Source organism: Phyllopteryx taeniolatus, chromosome 15 (genome assembly GCF_024500385.1).
Source record: "Phyllopteryx taeniolatus isolate TA_2022b chromosome 15, UOR_Ptae_1.2, whole genome shotgun sequence".
Classification (NCBI taxonomy): Eukaryota; Metazoa; Chordata; class Actinopteri; order Syngnathiformes; family Syngnathidae; genus Phyllopteryx; species Phyllopteryx taeniolatus.
Window position 1 is genome coordinate 3,896,890 of NC_084516.1, and position 22,628 is coordinate 3,919,517.

The following is a 22,628-nucleotide window of genomic DNA, read 5'->3' on the forward strand; positions in this document are numbered from 1 at the left end:
AGGCTAATTTGATCAGCCATCTTAAAAAAAAAACAATCGCAAGTTCGGTTGTTGAGTTTTATCGTACGTTTAAAGCAACATTATGTGGAGTCGTGGAGCTCAGTTTAACATGGCTGCTCCCCAACACACTGCCTTTACGCTGATTCTGATGTTTTGTTTCCATAGATTTTTCTACCCCACACTATTTTTCCGGGTGTTTTTCTTTTTTACGCGTGTTGTGTGTGTGATTTGACTGTTTTTCAACATCCATCCCATCGTGTCTGAAATGTGTCAAATGTACCGTTTCCAACTGTGGAGCGACACGCTAGCTAGCATCCACAGGAATAGTTAGCGGAAGGTTAGCTTAGCGTTAGCATCACAGCGCTAACAACAGACATGTTGAATCCAGACGGAGAAAGTAAAGGCTTCTTTATACTTGCGCTGACATCACTGCGGCTATCCCGCAGTTTGACTAAAACGGACCAATCACGAGAGATGATCTCCGCGGCATTCTACGTGCAGCAACAATTTTTGCCGTCGTGCGCGTCAAGCTACGCAGAAGGGCCGCGCGGGCCAATTCGTCGGTCACGTGATGCAATGCGGGCATTGTCGACCGCAGGAGTATAAAGAGGCCTTAAGACTTCTTCCCGACTATTTGTTTTCCCTGAGAGATACTAGCGTGCCGCTACGTTTTTATTTTATTTTTAATAGTGATAGTCTGCTTTTGTGATGACTTTTATTTTGAAGTTTGACAGAGTTTGTACTCGGACCTCACAGCAGACGTGCAATAATGATGATGAAAATAAGCCACGTGTCAACGTACACGTCCCGAAAATATATATCTGCATGTTTCCGTGTATTCAAATATTTATTGATGGTTCAGATTTTAAAAAGATTTGTATGTTTTTTTTTTTTTTTTATGTTCTCCTGACATTCTTCCTTTTTGCTTTTCTTTGAAAATAAACGCCCCCAAAAAAAGCTGAGTCTGGGTCATTAATAATGACAAAATGGCAATAAACATTTAAGTTTATCACTCATAATACTACGCTAATTTCATATTTTCCCCTAAATGACACTTTTTGAAATTCTGACTTTTTTCTTGAGAATATACAACTATTATGTTACCATTATGCTGTTTGTTTTTTTTAAATATACAATTGTATTCTTGTAAAGAATACACGTTGTCCATCTGCCTTGTGTCAACCGTCGAGACCTTCAAGTTCCTGGGAATTACAATCTCTCAGGACCTGAAGTGGGCGGCCAACATCAACTCCGTCCTCAAAAAGGCCCAGCAGAGGATGTACTTCCTGCGGCTTCTGAGAAAGCACGGCCTGCCACCGGAGCTGCTGAGACAGTTCTACACAGCGGTCATCGAATCAGTCCTGTGTTCTTCCATCACAGTCTGGTTTGGTGCTGCTACAAAAAAGGACAAACTCCGACTGCAACGGACAATCAAAACTGCTGAAAGGATTGTCGGTACCCCCCTACCCACCATTGAGGACTTGCACGCTGCCAGAACTAAGACAAGGGCGTGCAAAATCCTCTCAGACCCTCCGCACCCCGGTCACCAGCTCTTCCAGCTCCTTCCCTCAGGTAGGCGCTACCGATCAATGCAAACTAGAACTAGTAGACATTGCAACAGCTTCTTCCCTCTTGCGATCAACTTCTTAAACACCTAACCTATAATTCCATTACAACAAGCTGGCAATTTTTTGACTTGAGTTCATTGTCACATTTCTGTGGGCCAATTATGTATTACTCGTGCACTCACTGTAGTTGTCTGGCCATGCTGCACTATTTGCATATACTGGCCACTCATGCCAGAGTAGCATCTGCTCCATTTGCACACTGATTGAGGAGTATCTGTAACATTTGCACAACCAACATTGTCCCAGATTATCGCACTACTCGTCACTTTAAACCGCATACACTCCTTGAAGTCTCAGCGCCCTTTGCACAATGGTCATTGCACCGGACTATTGCAATACGAGTCATTCGAACTGCTCTAAGTGCTAGAGGACTCTGCATCTTTTTGCACAATTGTTTTTTGTCAATGTCTTTGTCTCCAAAGTGTTCTGTAAATTGACTGATTAAATCCGTTGTACTAGAGCGACTCCGGAGACAAATTCCTTGTGTGTTTTGGACATACTTGGCAAATAAAGATGATTCTGATTCTGAAGTTATCTTTTTCCCCCCAAAAATACTGTACAAATCTCATCATAAGATTACATAAATAAATTCTCAAAACTATAGGACTATTCTCATAACTGTTTTCTCTTTATTTTAAATTGAAAAAAAATGCATACATCTCTTTTCATTTGATTGACGTTTTACTAGAAACTCCAAAACAATAATTTGTCACCGTCAACATTTCAACTCAAATACTTTTGACGACAAGCCCTTAAAGTCACAACGCGTTTCTCTGACGTTTTTTCATTTTTTGGCAACTAATCAACAACTGACCAAAAGGCAAATTCAGCAAAACGAATTCTATACAGAAAAAAAAAACATTTGGCAAAAAAAACAAAAAATACAAAAAGCTTTAGTTAATTGATAAATAGTTAAAAAATATTGCCAGTTATTAAATAATTATTTTTCAAATTGACTCAAAATTTTCACCACAAATGTGAAAGCAAAGTACCTGAAAGTGACGACGCTCGGGCTAAACACTCGGCCGCGTCTTCTTCTTTGTATTGCTGCTTGGCGGCTCGCCATCGCCTCCCCGAGTCCTACGAGAGAACAGCGTACAGTCGTCTAGTCCTCGCACCATTGGTTCATTTGGCTGATGATGTCATTCGAAAAATAGGAAAAAAAATGCGGGAGAGCCCACCCCCCATTAGTTTGATGATTGAATAAACAAGAAAAAGAAAAAAAATTCCAGTGTGACGGCCGGAAAGGCATCATCATGATCCCGGCCTTTCACGTAGCTGTGTAAACGATCCAAGTGGGCGTGGCAAAAAGTGAGCGAGTACCATAAATGCGTAGAAAGTGTGTAAACATCTCGAGACGTTCCAGTCCCGTGCCGTGGTGACGTGACGGCGGCAGTGAAAAGTGGCGCCGCGGGCCGCATTCCAGGTGCAGCCGAAGCTCATCCGCCGGCGCACCGTCGGGGGCCGCATCATTAGCTGCACTCGAGCAGCTTGGCGAGAGCGTCCCGCAGCTCGGTCAGCTCAAAGATCTTGCCGTCCAGCAGCTGCAGCAGCGAGCGTAGACTCTGGCGGAAGACCTCGCGCTCCCGCCGGTTGGCGTCCACGTGCTTCTCCAGCTCGCCTAGCTGCAACTCCAGCGCCTCGTTCCGACGCTCCACATCCTGGGAAAGAAAGAAAAAAAAAAAAAAATTGACACTTTTGCTCAACTTTTTGGATAGAGCACAGTAGAAATCAGGATTCTTTCACACGAAGATTCTGCACTTTTGCCAAATCCTAGTAGCTCTGTAATTTATTCGCCCGTTTAATTTATGTTACAAAGTATACGGAAAGTCGACCATTTTGGTAACAACCTGTCCAGGAAGGTGGACATTTTGATTAGGAAATGAACAGGAAGCCAACCTTTTTGCTTACAACCTGAACAGGAAGTCAGCCATTTTGATTGGAAAATAAAGAGGAAGTCAAACTATTTTGTTACAATCTTCGTGGATTCTCGGTAGTCATTGCAGGCTCGGTCAAGCGACAGCTTGTATCTAAAAAAAACTCAAGTTCGGTCAGTTGTAAACTGAGGTACAACTGTTTATCATATACATTTTTCTCACTGAAATAAATTGAACTGCCATTAATCTGTTCTAGCCCACCCAAAAAAAAATAAAAAAATTTTGTTACATTTTAATAAAGAAAAATAATTTTGATCTACTGCAGCTCCTTGCGAGTGTTCTCATTTTGTATTTGGGTGTACGACTGTTTGTTCCGATCAATAAACAGCTGAAAGCACATTGGCGATCTTACCCACCTGCGAGGGCATTAAAGTACCTTACTGCTCCATTTTTATTTTTATGCCATATCACTTAGCCATGAAAGGGACATCCTCTGACAGCAAGCCGCCTCAACGACGTCATCATTGAAACATGGCGGCTCACTATCAGAAGATTTTCCTGCGTGGCTAGCACTCTTGTATAGTTGTTAAAATTCTGTTTTATGTCAGTTCGTCCCCTAATACCATAAATAGTTGTAATAATGTGATTGTTAATAGAGCTTATGTGTGTTTATCCGCCCTCCGCAGCTTTTCTTGTCAACAATTTTTTTTTATTATTTTGAACCCGGAGCGAACGTGTTATCCGTGTTATGCATGACCTCTTTAGCTTTCAGTAAATTGTCCAAGCCAGCTGACGTGCCAATGGCCACGAGTGAGGTGGAAAATACCTCTCTAAAGCTCCAGTGTCAAAATTAACATCAGGGTGCATTATACCCTCAATATTTACACACAATATAGAAGTAGATGAATTATAAGATTTCAAATGTAAACCTAAATATGATGTAAACTTGATGTAAATCACAAGATTTAAAACTAATTGATAGCTTTTCTAAAACACATCTACTCATTTAGCTTATTTTACTGTGAAGGAATTTTCTAACTTTTACTGTACCTATGTATAATACACCTATTGACTTCTAAATATTTTTTGGGGGAAAAAATTCCACATTATACACAAGAAATGATGGTACATTCTGACGCTCACCTGTAGCTTATGGATGAGCAAGTCTCTTTGGGACTGAAACTGGTTGGCACTCTGCACCTCTGCTTTGAGACACTCCAACTCCTGACGAGAAAGACAAGGGTGGTGTAGCCGAGGTTAAAGGTCTGGAGTTGAGGCATGAGTGCGGTGCACATACATCCTCCTTGGCCTTCAATGCCGCCTCCAGCTCTTCGATGGTGCGGTTGAGCTCCGTTTTCTCAGACTTCACCGCCATGGTTTGGCCACTCACACACTCCAGCTCCGTCACCTTCGACACCATTTGAAAAGTAAAAAAAACAAGAACATATGACAAAAATGTGGAAATTGTACTAGTGGGCCATTAGCCCAGGGGCTCGTAAGTGTTTGGAAATTTTATCGAGGGATCCCCTCATAATCCCAATTACAATTAAACATAACCACCATGTGTATCCCAAAATGAGGATTTGAAAATGTGCCCATTTTCCCTACCCGTTTGTGTAGCCGCTCCGCCTCCTCCTGGTAGGCGGTCAGCTGCTGTTTCCACTGCTTGACGTTGGCCGTGGACTCCAGCAGCGCCGCCGTTAGCTTAGCGTTGTTGCCCTTGAGCGCCGCCAGCTCCGCCTCTAAGTGCTTTCCAATGCTGGAGGAACTACAGCCATTCGGGAAGAGACCACAGCGCCATTAGCCCCGTTAAATGGACAGTCGCCATGTTATCATCAAGGGCTGGGTGATTAGTCGCTTTTTAGCAATTAATCGATTTTAGAATTTGAGTATACAGTGAATCCCTGCTTATACATGGTTTACGGTTCACAGATTTACCTTATGGCGATTTTTTCCCTGCGGGACCTATCCTCAGCAATACCCAGCAGAGCGTTCCCCCAAGAATAGCGGGGTAACACTAGATAGATAAGATACAGAGAACCCCCCTGTACCGCAGAGAATTTGCGGTTTGGGATTCACAAATTCTCATATTCACTTTTCTTTTTTTTTTTTTTTAACCTATAGGTCCATCCAGTTTCTTCCACTTAGCCTGGGTCGGGTCATGGGGGCAGCATCTTGAGCAGGGAAGCCCAGACTTCCCTCACCCCAGCCACTTCGTCCATCTTTTCTGGGGGGGGGTCCCGAGGGATCTCTGTTATTTGCTGAAAATCTTGGCTATTTGCTGTTTTTGCACTCAGGCAGAAACAATTAAAGTGTTACTTTCGCACTAGCTGGTTGAATCTTGGTGTTGTTGTTTGGTTTAATTCACTGATAGTGTATTTTCAACTGCATATGAGCGTTCCTGTTTTGTTGGCTGTCCTTCACTGCACCTTGTGAACAGTCAAAACTGAAACCAAAAGTACGTTTCTGCTTCTGTCGCGATGCAGCTACGAATGTGCAGCCTGTGCAGTTTACTTTGCCGTTAGAATTTTCCTGTAAATGCACATTTAATATTGTGTGTAAATGCCAAAAGGTGAGTTTGAGTCAATACAATTTATGTAAAGTTGATGCGCATATTTATTTGCCAGTGTGTGATGTCTCATCAGTTTGAGCTAACATGTTATGCTAGCTAATACAATTGATGAACCTCGTGAAGGTGGTTTATGTTGAATAATTTAGAAGATGAATAAGGTAATTTATGTAACATGAGTTCATGACTGTGTACATGCTAGAAGCATGGTGTTGATGCTTTATGATCCGCTCCGTTTTAAGTACTTTGCCACTATCGTGTGGCATCTTTACACAATTACAAACACCTTTTGGTTGGCGTCAGATAGTCGCAGATTTTCACTATTCCTGGCAGGCCTCAGTCCCTATGCCACGCAAATAGGTGGGGGTTAATGGACTGTTAATTTGGTGCTGATCCGAACAAGTTGAGTGAAAGTGATATCGGTCCTTGCGTTGGTCAGGTGTGAACACAGTTGTTGAGCTTGACGCGGCGTCACCTGTGCGAGAAGGGAAGTGCATTGTGGGAGGGCTCAGCTCGGGGCTCTGCAGGCTGAGGTGTGTCCGCTGCCACTCTATCGTCTTCGGTGCCATTCACACCCTCCGGCGTCAGTGGTGACTGCAGAGGACAGCTGGTGGACTCCTGAACAAGACACGTATGCTTTTTTAAAAATATCTACTGTCCATAAAAATAAAATGTGTGCTGCTCATTTAAGTGATGACACTTCTGTATCTGCTACCATGGATACACAGCCTCAAGCAGAGCACAAAGGTTTGTCAGAGGGAACGTGACGATGAATATCAGAGTGCCACGATATCGGTTGCCGAATAGGAAGGGATTGCGGAGGGTTCAGGGAGCTCGTTGTACGAGTGAGGAGAAGGGGTCACCATGGGGGGTTCATGTTACATTTACCTTGTTGAACGCGGGATTGTTGGCGGGCAACATGTTCCTTCTGACAGCGCTGCCCTGCAGAGTTGTCGGGCAGAACAGAGGGAGTTACACCAGTCCAAGTCAAAGGCTAGCTTAGCTGTTAGCTGGGCCGTTAGCTCAATCGTCACGCAGTTTGCACAGCAAAGTAATGACTAAATGAATGACTTTACTGAACAATGTTTTTCGGGGGGGATACTTTTTGTATTTTAGCGGCTTACGTGCTTCAAAGCGCATCCTCGCTGAAGTGACATGGCTGCTAACAGAGAGGAGCTAGTTCACAAAAGCAGAGTCAGTGTAGCGAGTCGCTAAATCGTCACATTGGCTACACTGTGACGATGTAGCGACTTTTTCGACCACTCAAGCAACTTTTTTTTTTTTTTTTTTTTTTTTTAACGCAACCAGCAACTTGAATTCCTGCTAAGAAACAGACAATATGCTGTCCATATGACAAGAAAGAAGCCTGGTGGAGTCAATTGTGCTGAACATTACCAAAAACATGGCAATAGGACTGAAACGATTCATCGAATAACTTGAACAATTTGACGACAAAAAAAGTCAAAGTAAGATTTCTGCCTTGATTGATTCTAAATTTATTCGAAAAAAATCCTCCAAAGAAAATACTTTTAGGTTGAAAAAGCCGTGATTTATGAACATGTTGAAAATGTTTAACCCGAGGTATGTGCTTCAAGCCGCAAATATTTTGCAGAGTTCGCCTTTCTTCAGCTGTCCATCCCTACATAAGACCTTGAGGAGAGCTGGAAGGGGGTGGAGTTACGTTTTAACAGACTATAGAGCAGCTGAAACATGTAGTTTGACAGCTTATTAAGTTAAATTGTTGAACCTTTTAAATGTTAATGTAATCGTATTGGACTAAATAAGGCGCGTAGCTCATTGACTCGTGTGTACCTGCGAGGGTGTGCTGCTGAGCTCCATCTTCTCTTGTGACTTCTCCTTGGCGAGTCGTGCCGCCTCCTTGAACTCTGCAAACTTTTCCGCAAACTGAAAAAAAACACAAAAAAACAGATGAGACATAAACTGAACCCGGTGAGCGGTACACTAAACAACTCTAACGGTTAAAAAAAAAAAAAAAGCTGAAAAAAAACCAAATAATTCAAGACCTTGCTCAGGTGGCTCTCGGACGAGAAGCCCAGCCCGTAGACGGTGTTGGCGCGGCTGTCGGCCCACTGGCCAAACTTCTGGGAGGTCTTGGTGAAGGTCATGTTGGGGGTGATGGTGCTGTTGATGACAGCCTGGCAGAAAAATAGACACGTTCAGCTTCATGCTAAGGCTGCGACACAGCCCTACAAGTCTTGGACCCCCACTAGATGTTTGATATTAGATTAATTTGAGTTTATTTCTCTGGACAATCTCGTTGTAGCTTTCATAGTTTTAAAGCACATCCCTGCTGATGTGCACGGCCTGCACTAACAACATGGCTGTGTCAGAGAGGAGCTAGTTTACAAAAGCACAGTCAGTGTTGTCCACCTAGTGACTTTTTATTTTATTTTAACTTTTTTTTTAAGCAAAGGAAAAAAATCTAAATAAAAAAATTTCACTTAAAAAAATGTAAAACGATTTTAGTTCAAGGCCGTATTGTTTAATATACTTGTAAATGTGTTGTTTTTAGCTATGCTACGTTTCTTTAACACTTCCAACAATGCTTACTGTCGTACAAAAATAAATAAATGTCTGCTTGTCACCTTTATTTATAGCCTCAGCAAAAAACAACCACTATAAAGTTTTGTATTGTTAGCACTTGCCTGCTAACTCCTTCACAATGTCAACATGACATTAGCAAACTATTTCCTGGCTCCTTGAGGATGATGCCATTTTGATTCTGGCAGACATGAAAATAAATCTGCTTTTATCCAGATTCCCCCCCACCCCCCCAAAAAAAAAAAAATACCCACGAATAGGTTTTTGTATTGTTAGCATCATCCTGCAAACTCCTAACTCTTGTGTCACCATGACTCATTAAAATAAAGATCGTGATGGACAAACACTGCACATCTTAAAAGCAAAATTGTAATTTGTTGTCAGAATTATGATTAAAAATACCAATGTGCTTGCTAAAAATGATGTTTATCCTTTATATCTGTGTAGATTTCAGTCATGGCAATCCGCAAAGGTTAAATTGACTCAACTGGACTCTTCATGTTCATGTTCATGTTGTTTTTTTTTTTTTTTTTGCTTTCCTAAAATGTTCAACTATGACTTAAGAAACTACGCTATGAGGTTAACGATGTGCGTGTATATTTAGCGAGTGCACACCTTGGATCCGTCCAAGCTGATGATGCGGTAGACGTTCCTGGTGCTGTCGAAGAAATAAGAGACAGTGACGGCGTGTTTGCTGGTGGGAAGCCAGTTCTTCTTGGTGGTAGGGTCAATCTGGAAGATGTGCGCCCGCGTGCTGAAGATGGGCTGCTCACTGCACGGGAAGAGACAGAGGCCAGTTTTGATCTGCAGTGGTTGAACAAATTCACCTGGCTCAGCCATACTAAGGAAGGCGTGCTTTGTAAAATGTGCCGGATGCATAGTGGCCCCGCCGTCAACTAACGACAGATACTGGATACATTAAAGTGTCATAAGATGACGGCGAGCCACAAGTCAGCTATTGGAGCTATTTGAGTCGAGTTTTTAGGGCAAGTGATGCCGTTTGAAACGTCACGGTAATTTTGACACGTCGACTTGGAGAACCCCTCGGAAATTCGGCCCGTACGAGCTTATTGGTGGGTATTTTTAACTGAAATCTGTCAGCCAAATGGAGAAAGGGTTCCCAAGTAGCAGGCGAAATGAAGGGGTAGAGAGTATGTGTTGAAAAAAAATAAAAATATCAAGTGATACTGTTTTACTCAATTTGAAGGTGTTTTTTGGACTAGATTTTAGATTGACTTTATCACACAAAAACGTTCCCGAAAAAGGCCATTTTTTATGACACAAAAACCCAATTTTTTCGGAACCCATCATCCTATTTTTGAAATTCTTGGTGCGCTGTACTCGGGTTGAAGTGGCAATTCCAACCAGAATCTGCATTTTGACAGACTGTCAATTTTGGAAAATCTTGTCACATTGCTAGTTCTTCTACTATTATGTGACAAGCGGTGCATCAGATGATGTCATGTTTCCAGCACAGCCCGGATCCAAATGTGACCTTGTGTTTTGCACGTGGCCATTGTTCAAGTGTAATCCCTTTTCCCCCATAATGAAAAGCACCAACGTGTTCAGGAATCCACTGGATGGTTGTGATGAGTGCTGGGGACGGGTGGGCCGAGCCAAATGTTGTTGGAAAGGGGTTCCTGGCAACACCGGTTGAAGGTCTGTTGTGGCGAGAGACACTTTTGAAAAAAGATGTTCCCGGTCACACCGTCACCATTGTTAAAACCTTCCCGTGTTGCACAGTGATTCCGAGTGAATGATTCCATAAATAAAAGATTGACATGTCCGCCCGCACATGATGGGCTCTACACCAGCGTAATTCTAAATAATCTGACTGCAAAACACGCGGCTGTTTTGGCAGCCGTAAACCGGCATTACTTACTTAGATGCTGCGTTGCCATAGCAACAGGCCACGTGACCGCTACTCTCGCTCGGTCGCTCTCTCTCTCTCTCTCTCTCTCTCATATTTCTTTAGGTTTTTGTAATAGTTGCATACCCCTTCCTATTGTAACAACTAGCACGTTAAATTTAGGTGAATATAGTATTTTTTTTTCAAGTGGTACCCTTATGAAAATAAAGCTGTACCCCAGGAGGGGGGGGGGGTCAAACATTATAGAGAAAAAAAAAGGCACTTTTGTTTTTTAGGGGGGAAATTTCAGAATCCTGCAAGAATTAAGTCACATATTTTGTATAAAACAGTTGCAATCTTACAAGAATTAAGTTCAACAACAAAATCTTGTAGATTTGAGATAAAAGGTTACAAAATTAAAAAAAGAACATTTGGAGGATTAAAATGCATCTTTTCAAGAAAAATAGCTACAATAATAGTTGTTGTTCGCACAGTGCAGAGAATATATGCCTGTGAGTATTGTTAGATGCTCTGTTTGTGTCGTTGCTCCGTGTGTAAGTTTATGCTTATTTCTGTTAGGCTGTCTATGGTATTTCCCATTGTATGTTAACATTAATCTAGCAGACCTGCATTAAGCAAAATTATATGGTTTGGTTGAACATTTTTCTGTTGAAATATCCAATGTTTGATTCCCTTTTGCGTCAGTTTTACAGTAAACTTCGACCGGGAGTGATAAAAATGCTTGCAGCAACCACGCTTGACCTTTTTTGGGATGAGAACTGTGCAAGTGGTAAGAACGGGTGCCCAAAATTATTTTACAAGGTGTGTTTTAATAGGCTTCAGCCTGTTTTAATAAGTTTATATGCGTTTAAAGCATGTGGGAGAAGCAAACCTATTAAAAACTGTTTTAAATGTTCTCTCTATCTCGGATTTCCACCTATTGCGGGTGGGTTGGGACCCAGCGATAAACGGGGGTTCACAGTATTAGCCAGACAAATAAATTGCTGACTTTTATGACAGCACACAAACAACCCTAACAATGCGTTTCTATCCACAACCTTAACACTCACCCTGTCTTGCAGACTTGACACATGACAAAATGTGTCAGTCTGCGAGTGGATTTATTGACAGCTGCTGTCCTCACGAGCTGCTTTAATCTCCTGTGAGCGTTTATTAGTGAGCAAGCAGTGGCTAGCCAGCTAGGCTAGTAAAAGCTGTCCTTGTGGTGTGCGTTTAAAAGCTTGACAGTGACGCGCAGGAATGTGCGGGGGTGCGCAAAAACAAACGCCACTCCCGCTTTAGCATTAGCGCCGCACGGCGAATAACAACAAATAAAACGTACCCCATGGTTGCTGGTGTAGTCTAAGTGGTCCCAAAGACGCTCCCCTCCTCCCAGTCGCCGCCGCTGGTCTTCTCGCCTCTCTTCTCGTTCTCACTCGGGCGCACGGTTCACTCCGACATGGCCTGACGTGTTGGCGGCCGTGGGTGCATGCGTGCCCGGACGCGCATGCTGATGATGACCGCGAGCCTTCTTCCTCCTCCTCCTCCTCCTCCTCCTCCGCCCGCTAGCACCTGCTAACACCTGCTAGCATCGCTCGGCTCGGCTCGCTAAAGCTCCACTCGGAGAGAAGCGAATTAAAATTCACTTTTCTAACGAGCTGAAGCAAAACACACGCAAACGAGTTTATTCATAGAATTATTATTTTTCTTTTTTGTTTTTAAAATATCCTCAGTGTAAACTCTCTACATCCATTCGTTGCTAGCTTGATGACTAGTGGGTACCATAACGTAAACCCGTGACGTCATCCCGTAATCATTTTGTATTGGAGGTGATTGGCTGAATGTCTTGACGTTATATCGTAGACCATAAAAAAGAAAAGATATAGATCGGCTAAATGACGTGCCTACGTAGCATCCATGTTGGAGAGGTCGACGTTCCCATCGAAGGCAATGCATGGACATTGAAATTATGTCGTTAAGTTGCTCATTTGTCATTTTCATGACATTTGCTTTTTTGTCAACATAAAAGCGTGTGCTACCAATACCTAACTCTCTCTCTCTCTCTCTCTCTCTCTCTCTCTCTCTCTCTCTATATATATATATATATATATATATATATTACCCTCCTAGCTTAGAGTCAGAGACGTAACTCAAAAAAACTCGTAAGTCGGGGCACTTTCAAGTCAAGGTATTACTGTGTTTTACAAAAAAATATTGCCATGTATTTATGCAGCGACGTATAGTGATAGGCAGAACAATGCCATGTTCTTCCGATAGATGGCAGAAGATACACTCAAACCGTGTGTCTGTCTGTTGCGATTCATACAATAGAAAAATAACTTTGTGTTCAATTAGCTAAACAGGCCCACATTTTAGAATGAGGTAGTATAATTGTGAGCAAATTAAGGCTCATTACTATTTCAGTATTCATACCTTTTGTGACAATTTTGTTTGGTGGTGTACTGTGAGTTTGGCTCAATAAAGGTTGGGAAACACTGCACTAAAGTCACATTTCAACACCCTAGATTTGTCAGATTTAGCAACTAAGATGGTTGTGGTGGGTGGTTGTTTTTAGAGAAAGGTCAATTGACAAAATAAGCCACAGGCTCAAGTCACGGGCGACATGTAGCGAATGCCTCGCATGAAATACAGGAAGACCGGTTTTCTATTTCAAGATTATGCTGAGCAGGAAAACTCGAGTGAACGTGTTTACAAGGTGACAAGCAGAGCAGAGGAGAGACAGGGAAGCAAAAACTCCATCAAGAAGGTTCAATGATGGAGGATTTGACAGGTGACGACGATGATGACGCAGAGATGGAAGTTCTGACGCCCAATGACATCACCGAGCCAGACCAGGATCCCGGCGATGAAGTGGAGAACCTCCAAAACAGGTTGTTTGGATTACCGTACATTTTTTTGTTCCAGTTAAAGCTACCCATTTTGACATTTAACAGCAATAAAAATACCCTAAATGTCACTTTCACCTTGAAATTTGATTAGTTTTCCTAGTGTATCAAAATACACAAAAATGTAATATTTAAAAATATTTCATACAGGCTCTACAAGGTTTGTGTGCACTGAGGCTGTTCAGGGTCAAATTTGACCCTTGACTACCAAAATGGATTTTAAATTATTAGTGTGTGTTAGATCAAGGGTCAGAATGGTGGGAATCATTTCAAACAGCTCTAAATTGCCTGAGGACTCTGCATCATTTGCACAATTGTCAGTGTATCAGCATTACCACAGTGCCAGTAACATTTCATTGGTCAGTGACTCGCCGTAGTGTGTTTTTCTGTCCTAAAAATATATTTTGTCATGGCTGTTGTCGTACGAGAGCGGAGACAAATTCCTTGTGTGTTTTTTACATACTTAGCAAATAAAGATGATTCTGATTCTGATCTTGAAACTGAATATGCCATAAATGTGTGTGTTTCTATGGGACAACAGTAACAGTGTTCAAGAGGGAGCTTTAAACAGTCCTGAGAACTGTTTGCGTGCTCACCACATTAGCAAAGTTTCTCACAGAAACATGCACCTGTCGATCTTTATAATGTCATGGGGTAACCTCGAAACAGTGAAAGCGTAAAACAGCATAAGAATGACCATACATGCTGAACAAAATTACCAGAAGACATACAAAGTTCAGATGGTGCCTTGACACAGGCGCAAGATCTTTCCCTTTTCTCTACATTGATGAAAAATTAATCATCCATTTATTAATGTCAGACAGGCTATAAATACATTTTGAAAAGATCTGTAATCACTGAATACAGACAATTATGAGAATATTTTATGTGTGCATGAAAAATGAAGAGTATACAAGACCTAAAAAATGTGTCAAAACTTCAAACGTCTCATCAGCGATGTTTCATTCTATCCTTCAGTTTACGCAAAGTCATCCATGATGACAACGTCCGTCCAAAGCTGCAGTGTCTGGTCATGGACACCTCCTTCTCCATGGTGACCATGCAAGGTGAGGACAGCGGGATCGCCTGGGTGACCACCCCAAGTTGCTGCTCCACGTCCTGGGCACCTGAAGCTGGGGAACCCACCAAAGAACTTGGCCCTCAAGCTCCAGCGAGTGCATGCGTAACTGGTTCTAATCCAGCAGGAAGGATTATCTTCGTTATGGATGAGGAGTTGCTGTCAGGGCGGAAGAAAACTAAAAGAGAAAGACAAAAAAAAGAGAGAATTGACATCTCGGAAAGGCCAGAGTTAGTCAGCGTTGCTCCGCTAATCAAGAAAGATGAGGGAGCTGAAGCAGAACAGGAGGTTCCCGGGAAAGATAAGGAGCAAAGGCTATTTAGTTTGGTCTCTGAAGGCTCAGAAATCCTCAACATTGTTGTTCCTCAAAAGCTGGCGACTGTGGATGAAGAGAAGAGCAAGGGGATGGTGCACAACCTGTCCTATTTGGAGGAGTGCTCTTCTTCTAAACCTGCTGGCGACAAAGAAGAGGAGACATGTGAGCAGGACAGCGAACCAAAGGCAGATGCTTCAGTGGGATCAGGTGAACAAGTCCATCCAACACAGCCCGTTGGTTCAAGTGTCACGGATCCACCAGGAGCTCCCGTGGCAAGGCCTCCAGGAATGGAAGCTTTTTGTGATGTTGAATACCTTGAAGCATTCTCCTTGACTGATGACCATGCCCCAGGAAGTCCTGCTGTTGTCCCACCTGAGCCTGGGGTTCCTGAGCACAAGACCACCACAGAGAAGCCAGTGCAGTCTGAAGACACCGCAACAGGTGGGGATGATAAAAAAACAGATGCCATCGGTCCAGGGGCTCTAAACGCTGAGCTTCTGGATGAATTGTTTTACCGTAGTACCGACGACTACCTCATGAGAAGGCACATGGAAAGGGAGGATGAACTTGGAGGGATCAAACCTTCTGCACCTCCTTCCAAACCCAATGGATTGACTTTATTTGGAAGCCAAGAGGACGTCTTGACTCCAGTCTTCTTGCCTGAAGGGCCACCCAAGATTATTGACCCAGTTTTGTTAGAGGAACCCAAAACCATCGGCTTCCTGTATGACAACCTGTACGGAGAGGCTACTGGAAGTCGAAAAAGGGAAGATACAGAAAGTGGGGCTTTTGAAAAGTCGTTCTACAGTAGACATTTGTATCGGGAAGCCAGGGGCTACCTGGAGAAGTATGCCCTCATAGATGAGACACCTGTGGTGGAGGTGCAACCAGTTCCCGTGGAGGAATGTGAGGGATGTCCACTTTTATCCCAAGATTTTGCTGATTTTCCCTCGACATTGCTCCAGGGTGAAATGCCAAACTCGGAGGAGAAAATTACAAATTTCTTCAGATCAAGTGCCAGTTCTTCTCCATGTGACATCAAGGCTGTCCTTATTTTGCAAGAAAACGATAGTCCGTCAACTACGAAAAGCATCACAGAAACGGGTGCAAAAGACCCCAGAATCCACCAAAATCCGCTTTCCGTCTTTGAGACTTCCTCTGAGCCTGACTGGCAAGGGATGGATGATGACAACATAACTTCGCACATCGACTCTCTGGTGCATTTCAATCAACAGACATGGCTGCAAGAATCAGAAGTGGTAAAACCATGCCCTCCTCCCAGGAGAAAAACTAGATCCCCCCTGAAGGAGCGTCTGGTCCTAGCACCTCTGACCCCGGCAGATGATAGCGATGCCGGGAAAGAACAGAAAGAGGAAAAGACAGAGGCGGCGGTGTCAGGCGAGACCGGCAATGAGGGGAGGAGAGATCGGGAGCTCCAGATCCCTTCCGATGTTCCTCTGTTGGGCAACGCATCTACCAATGATGTTTCTGGTGAGAAACCAGCTGAGAAAGAAGACACTGAAGTAGCTTTAACACAAACAGAACCTGAAGCATCCGAGTCAGAAAAGGTTCATCTCGAGACACAAAATCATTTGACAACTTCACCAAATAAGCCAGCAAAAACAACTTGTTTAATTCTTTAACATCCTTAAAAATACAATTCACATAGAGTGAACCCCTGTTTATTGCGGTGAATATGATCCAGACCCACTCGGGATACAGAGACCATATAAAACCTTCCCACATACTTTAAATACATTTAGACTAGTTAGCCTGACAAATAAGTCAAAAACTAGCGAGCAGTAGCCAGCTAAGGTGAGAGCTAAGATCAACCCATCGTGGAATTTCTGAAACAGAGAAATAATTTCTGGAGCTCAGTGATTGTCTTTATTCAACAACTCCTCACCGGTATGAGTCACCCGGTTCCAGTTCCCAGGACACAATTTATACAGACATTCATGTGGTCTATGGGTGTGATGTCAAGACTATGTGTGAAGTTTATGCACTCCTTCAGGACACCTGGGTACAGTATGTGGCACTGCGAGTCTCCAATGTGGAATACAGGGCAGTTACTTATCTGTGTAAATTGTGAACCTTATGTTGGAACAAAGTAAAAGGAATTAATAAAATGATAATATATAGTCATTCTGTATAGTAAACTAGAGAATGCCATTTCTGTAGAAATGACATGTGAATGCTCATGCATTATTAAGGTGTAAGCATAGCTAGCTAGCATGTCACAATTGTGCCAGATAACCGCTGATGTGAACAAAGGCACATCAAGTTCTTATATAGTGGGGGAGAGGCAACTCATGTTTTAGCCATGCCCCCGCCCCTCAAAAAAACAGGAAAACAAATGGTGAAAAACAGTTTAATGCTAATAGCTCCACAATTCAGATCTACATAGTTCTGTCATTTTTTTCCAGTAATTATCTTTTAACATACAATAAATGTATTTAAAAACAAATGTCAGAATTCACATTACATGGTCCTTATAGAATTGATCTATCATGAAATAGGATTATTATTATTTTTTTCAAAATTCAAACTCAAACTTTTGGGTTGATGAGAAACATTAATATTCAAAATCTTTGCAAAACAAGGATGTGGGTGACCCGATGAGTGGGTTTAACTTGGACCCGGAAATGACTGACCCCTTGAGACAAATAGATTAATCTCATGATGGAAATTCGTAAATAAAATTAGTTTTGCTGTAATAAGTATCTTATCGTGACATTAAATAATATTATACCAATAAGTGTGCTTATGTATTAAATAAATTCCAATACAGGGAGTGGAGGTGGCTCCCTCGGCCCTGGCTGTTAAGTAGCTGTCGATCAACTCGCTTGTTTGTAGCCTCTTGAGCTAAAAGCTAGCTCCTCGCAATGGAACATGTCTCCTCCAGCCCGCCGCGTTGCTTCTCGGCCTCCCCCGTGAAAGACGACGACTCCCCGGACACTTCCAGCGACGACGACCGCTTGGACGACGCGTTCGGCGACCTGGCGGCGCTGCCGGTCGAGGTTAGCGAGCGAAGACCGATGTGTTCACGGTGCCGGTGAGCAGATTTATGATGACACTGACCGAAGCTAAGCTAATGCTAAGCTAACGGAGCCCAGCCAGTCCCCCCAGCCCGGCAAAGCAAAGCCGCCATTGGCCTGTTTTTTTTTTTTTTTTTTTAATTTTCAATGCTCGCCATTCAACCATGTGTTTGCTCTGGTAGTGAAACTAAAGAGAAGAAGAAGTGGCGGCTGGTTAAATGATGTTTCCTCCTCCCATCATGTAGTCGCCCACAGAAGGTGTGTCTGTGCCCCTTTCTACCCGCACAACCCCTGGACGTGTCCACATGTCTCTACATCGTACAGCACCCTGCAGAGGTGAGCCCTTTTCCCCATTATGTCAGTGGTAGGCGGTAGATTCTTTGCTGGTCTAAACACTGTCAGAAGCACTTTCCGACATGTACAACCTAAATATTTGTTCCATGAAATTGTGTGTTAAGTATTGCCAACAGGCTATCATCTTAACTTCGTAGTGTTTCTCTTGGGTGCACTGCATCCAGTTGTGTATGTGGATGCTGGATTTTAAAAATTGTTTTTGTCCAGTCAGATTTCACCCCTTTGTGTTGCCATGTCAGTCTTATCTGCCCAAGACCTTCAGAATCAGCAGCGCTCGGAGATGCAATTTAACTCCACCGCACTCTGTCAACGCAGCCAAAACCAACTGAACTGTCGTGCGCATTACGCAGAGTTCGGCTACTAGTTTTGCTTCGATTCGAAATGTGAATCGCAGGAGAATGGTGCAACAATTTTGCAGATGTAACACCCAATCAAAAATGTCCAATCACATGAGCTTTCGCAACCAAATTCCGTTACCAGGTACGAAGCGAGATCCAGCCGGCGGCAGCCAAGCTGTACCAATACAATATAATATACAGTATATGTACACAGGGTACACACTACCGGACAAGTTTTAGAAAACACATTTTTCAAGTTTTCTTGATTTGAAATTAAAGGACTTAAGATATCATGAAATGGTACAAACCAAGATAAGTAGTGAATTACCAGAGTAAAAAAAAAACGGGTAAGGTTAAACCCACCACCCCTAGTCGACAATTGGTTTTCGGGATGAACTTTTTCGATCAGCACCGACACCCCCACCCCACAAATTCTTCTCAAGTTGTTCCACCGTCCCTGGTTCTCAGCATGAAACTTGTTTGTGACGCAAGTATTATTGTATCGAAGCATACTGTTGTTACATGTGTGTGCCTTGCTTTCAGGAGAGCAGAGTTCTTCGCACGGTGCCTCTTCTCGCCGCATGTTTGCCACCGGGAAAGTGCAACGTCATTGTCGGGAGACGCTTTAACGAAGCCAAGTAAGCGGCGCTCACCTGGCCTTTCTAGTAGCCTCTTTCACACAGAGATCCTGCAAAAATTGAGGCATGAGATCCAGAACAGTAGATCCAGCATTTAATCGCCTGTGCTTTTGAGAAAGAACCCAGAAATGGGACAAATTTGGACATTTTCATTAAGGGGTGTCCTCGCTTTTGTTGCAAGCGGTTTAAACAATAATGGCTGTGTTTTTTTTTAAAGGCAGTCGGAAAAGGGGTTGCTATATTATTCCTCCTTATATAGACACCGTAGTTTCAGATTCACTTTTTTTTATCTCTGTCTCTCAGGAACCCGGAGCTGGCCGAAGTGTGCCGGGACAGCCGGACTCTGATCCTTTACCCGGGCCCCAACTCCCAGAACCTGGAGGAGTTAGTGCAGCGCCCAGGAGTGGACGCTGTGACGCATAACATCATCCTCATCGATGGCACTTGGAGCCAGGCCAAAAACATTTTCCTCAAAAACAGCATACTGCATCTCCCCAAGCAGGTACATGGAGTGACTACAATGACAGTTTGGCTGTGTTCCGAATCACTCCCTATCCCTTATATAGTACCCAATATAGTGAGTTTGCTATTTTATTTGTGCTGTTTGAATGTGTAGTGAGAATAGATTATCTCCTATATAGTGCTCTCTATGTATCCCACAATGCATCATGAAAAGTAGTGAACAACTGAGGTAGGAGTTTATTTTCGTTCCGTGACCTGATGACCTCATAACACTTTATCTCAAATCATCTTTACCCATTGAAAATAATTGAAATTCCATTACGCCGTTCCAGCCTACCATAAAAGCCAACAAATGGCTTTAACCTTTTTTTAATAATAAAGTGGCACTCTATATTATTGTACTTTATAAAAACATACAATCATGACATCATTGAATATAATGTAAAGAATTAAACGGTTTTTGCCACACAATTGTTATATTGTCTGTCAACACATGTTGCTTCACCATTTGTGCTCAAATATCCGTTGCTTAGAGGGTTGTAACACACCCGTGCTATTTGTTATCGCGTCCATGGCATTTTGCATTGTTTGTTAGCATTAAGCTAAATGGACTTTCCTAAGGCAAAGCTATGCGGTTGTTTTCAATACACAATATGTAATTATCTTTGTTTTATCTTTAGTTTGACAATAAACTTCAAATGGGAGTGGCAAAAAAACAGCCTCAAGCCTCTTTTTCTAAGATTTGTTCACTCATTGCCAAACTGCTGCTTGTTGTGTATTGAGTTGAGCGTGCAACTGTAAATTCAGACTTGTCTGTATGCTATAAAAACCCATAAAAGCAAATGCTTAAAAATCTGCAGAGATGCAAACAATTATCCGAGACGTAGCGGGGCAACGCTGTAGGGATTAGGGAGTAGGGAACGAGTGAACGATTCCAAACACAACCTTTGCTTGTCATCCTTGTCGTCACTACCAGTTTGTGTCCATCAGGTGCAGCTAAACCGAAGTCTGTTGAGCCAGTACGTGATCCGCACGCAGCCGTCCAACATCTGCCTGTCCACGCTGGAGTGCGCCGCCGTCGCTCTGTCCATCCTGGAGTGCAATGACATCTTCCAAGAGGTACATAGCAAATAGGGCTTGCCTCTTAATTTGATAGAAGGATTTCGTTGTAGCGGCTTCTTCACGCTTTTGGGCACTGCTTCCACTAACAACATGGCTGCAAACGGAGAGGAGCTGGTTTACGAAAGCACAGTCACTGTTGCCAACCTAGCGACTTTTCCGACCACTCTAAGCGACTGTTTCCAAAAAGCGAGGAGTGACTATAATACCCGCTAAGAAACATACATGTCTGACCTCAAGTACCCCACCTTTTACACCCTTATTTATTTAAGCCCTAATGACAAATAATCCATTTTGAATTCAAGGTGCTGCTGAGGCCACTGAAGGCCCTGTGTTCCTTCCAGCTGGAGCACGGCGCTCAGGTACACCACAGCAAGGAGCACCTGCTGAAGAACGGCATGTATGACAAAACCATGCCCAAGAACAAGCGCAAGATCAAGAGGCTGGAGAAGCTCGTGACCGACCGCAACTCCCTACTGAGATGATTGCGTATGAACCAGCGTTGTCGGGCTAACAGACACTTTTTTTGGTGGGGGGTTCATTTTTGAAGGGACAGTGTCTTTTTTTTTTCTCAAGGATTTTTTTTTTTTAATTTGATGCTGATTTATTTATGGAAATAAATCAATGTTTTAATAGCCCTTTTAAACATTCTTGCTTGTATTTTGTACAACATACTGGGTGTCTCCATGGGGTTTAAACTAAAAGTGCAAGGCTGTCAGGCTTTAAGCTGTTATTTGCTTGCAAATGTTTATTGTGACTCCCAGTTGGAGTTTACTGTCAAACAAAACATTACAAAAAAAAAAGGATTAAGTTTTGAATTCAAAACACATCACTTGACTGCCTGCAATTTCAATGCTAATACACAATGCAAAACTCTATAGGCTGACGAACAGCATCGCGAGTTGCTGTGTTATAACCCCTTTAAGCAATGAATATTTGATAACAAACGGTGAAGTAACACATGTAGACAGACAATTTAACAATACTCACAGGCAAATATTTTTTTGTCCTTTGCAAAAAAACTAATATTACTGCGTCTTACAAAGTCAGTTGTGAAACTCTTTTGTGTTTCTCTGTATTATAATGGCTAAGGCGCACACACCCAAAAGGAGCACAATGTGTTGGAACAGATGAAGACCGTAGTGTCGTCACCCACCGTTTTGATGAACACTGAAAGAGGGGTACAACCACATACACACAAAAAAAGTGATTCATATTTTGCCCTTATAATTTAATAAGTGACAATGCTCTTGTATACAAGTTTTGTGACAAATGTCATGTTTATTTTGTAAAAAGATTATTTTATTGCGTTTGCAGAGGTGTGCCGCTAAACTACAGAAAACAAAGTCTGGAGCGTGACAGGTGAGGGTGGCATATTGTCACCAAATTTGATGTCGCTATGCAATGCAACGCAATTGACTTATTTCCAAAATATACCATGTCAGAGACAATTTCCACAGAGACCTCATAATGTGTATATTTCATGTTAATCTGACATTATCATCATGACCAGTTAGTGAACTATAAAGGAAGTACGATCAGATTATTAACATCAGGTTTTTTTGTGGGTTTTTTCTTCTTACCAAGGCCATCAGAACGACGCCAGGCAGGCGTTTGAAAAAAAAAAATATAATTTCTGAAACAAAATAAATTCTCTCTTTGTAATGATGGTATATTTTGATATTTGATTAATATAAGGTTTACCTCCCACAGGCCTCTTTTTTTTTTTTTTTTTTTTCGGGAAACGATACATCTGCACGGCTTGTCCGGGAGGAGTGGAACATCGTACACCCGCACAACAAACCATTTTGCCACAAATCGCCAAAAATCCACTTCAAAAGGCCAAGAACTGTCCGACACTGACACAAGGCAATGCCGGGATTAGAAACAACAT

The 22,628-nt window shown here is 42.6% G+C and overlaps 2 protein-coding genes across 3 annotated transcripts; one reads left to right on the top strand and one right to left on the bottom strand.

Annotated features, from left to right (window-relative positions):
• Window positions 1–2,235: 2,235 nt before the first annotated feature.
• Window positions 2,236–11,987, bottom strand: LOC133490326 (homer protein homolog 1-like). 2 transcript variants are annotated; one of them, XM_061800268.1, is made up of 10 exons: window positions 11,828–11,987; window positions 9,252–9,408; window positions 8,099–8,230; window positions 7,887–7,979; window positions 6,963–7,016; window positions 6,550–6,692; window positions 5,114–5,273; window positions 4,803–4,913; window positions 4,649–4,729; window positions 2,236–3,289 (listed from the first exon to the last, which is right to left on the bottom strand). In XM_061800268.1, the coding sequence occupies exons 1-10, from the start codon at window positions 11,830–11,832 to the stop codon at window positions 3,101–3,103; spliced, it is 1,125 nt and encodes a 374-aa protein (XP_061656252.1). In that variant the 5' UTR covers window positions 11,833–11,987; the 3' UTR covers window positions 2,236–3,100. The 2 variants fall into 2 exon arrangements, with proteins under 2 accessions (XP_061656252.1, XP_061656253.1); XM_061800269.1 differs by lacking the exon at window positions 6,963–7,016.
• Window positions 11,988–12,801: 814 nt separating this feature from the next.
• On the top strand, window positions 12,802–22,301 carry LOC133465106 (cardiomyopathy-associated protein 5-like). The gene is made up of 8 exons (XM_061747555.1): window positions 12,802–13,376; window positions 14,370–16,425; window positions 17,662–17,840; window positions 18,069–18,159; window positions 19,059–19,153; window positions 19,457–19,655; window positions 20,606–20,734; window positions 21,040–22,301. The coding sequence occupies exons 1-8, from the start codon at window positions 13,258–13,260 to the stop codon at window positions 21,217–21,219; spliced, it is 3,048 nt and encodes a 1,015-aa protein (XP_061603539.1). The 5' UTR covers window positions 12,802–13,257; the 3' UTR covers window positions 21,220–22,301.
• Window positions 22,302–22,628: the final 327 nt, after the last annotated feature.

What these genes read in the sequence shown, in the direction of transcription:
- LOC133465106 (XM_061747555.1), top strand. Translation starts at nt 13,258, where the DNA reads ATGATGGAGGATTTGACAGGTGACGACGATGATGACGCAGAGATGGAA. An exon ending in AGACGCTTTAACGAAGCCAA is followed by an intron (nt 19,154 to 19,456) that starts GTAAGCGGCGCT and finishes TCTGTCTCTCAG; the next exon opens with GAACCCGGAGCTGGCCGAAG. An exon ending in TACTGCATCTCCCCAAGCAG is followed by an intron (nt 19,656 to 20,605) that starts GTACATGGAGTG and finishes TGTGTCCATCAG; the next exon opens with GTGCAGCTAAACCGAAGTCT.
- LOC133490326 (XM_061800268.1), bottom strand. An exon ending in TCAGCAGCACACCCTCGCAG is followed by an intron (nt 7,017 to 7,886) that starts GTACACACGAGT and finishes ACAACTCTGCAG; the next exon opens with GGCAGCGCTGTCAGAAGGAA. An exon ending in TGCTCATCCATAAGCTACAG is followed by an intron (nt 3,290 to 4,648) that starts GTGAGCGTCAGA and finishes TTTCTTTCCCAG; the next exon opens with GATGTGGAGCGTCGGAACGA.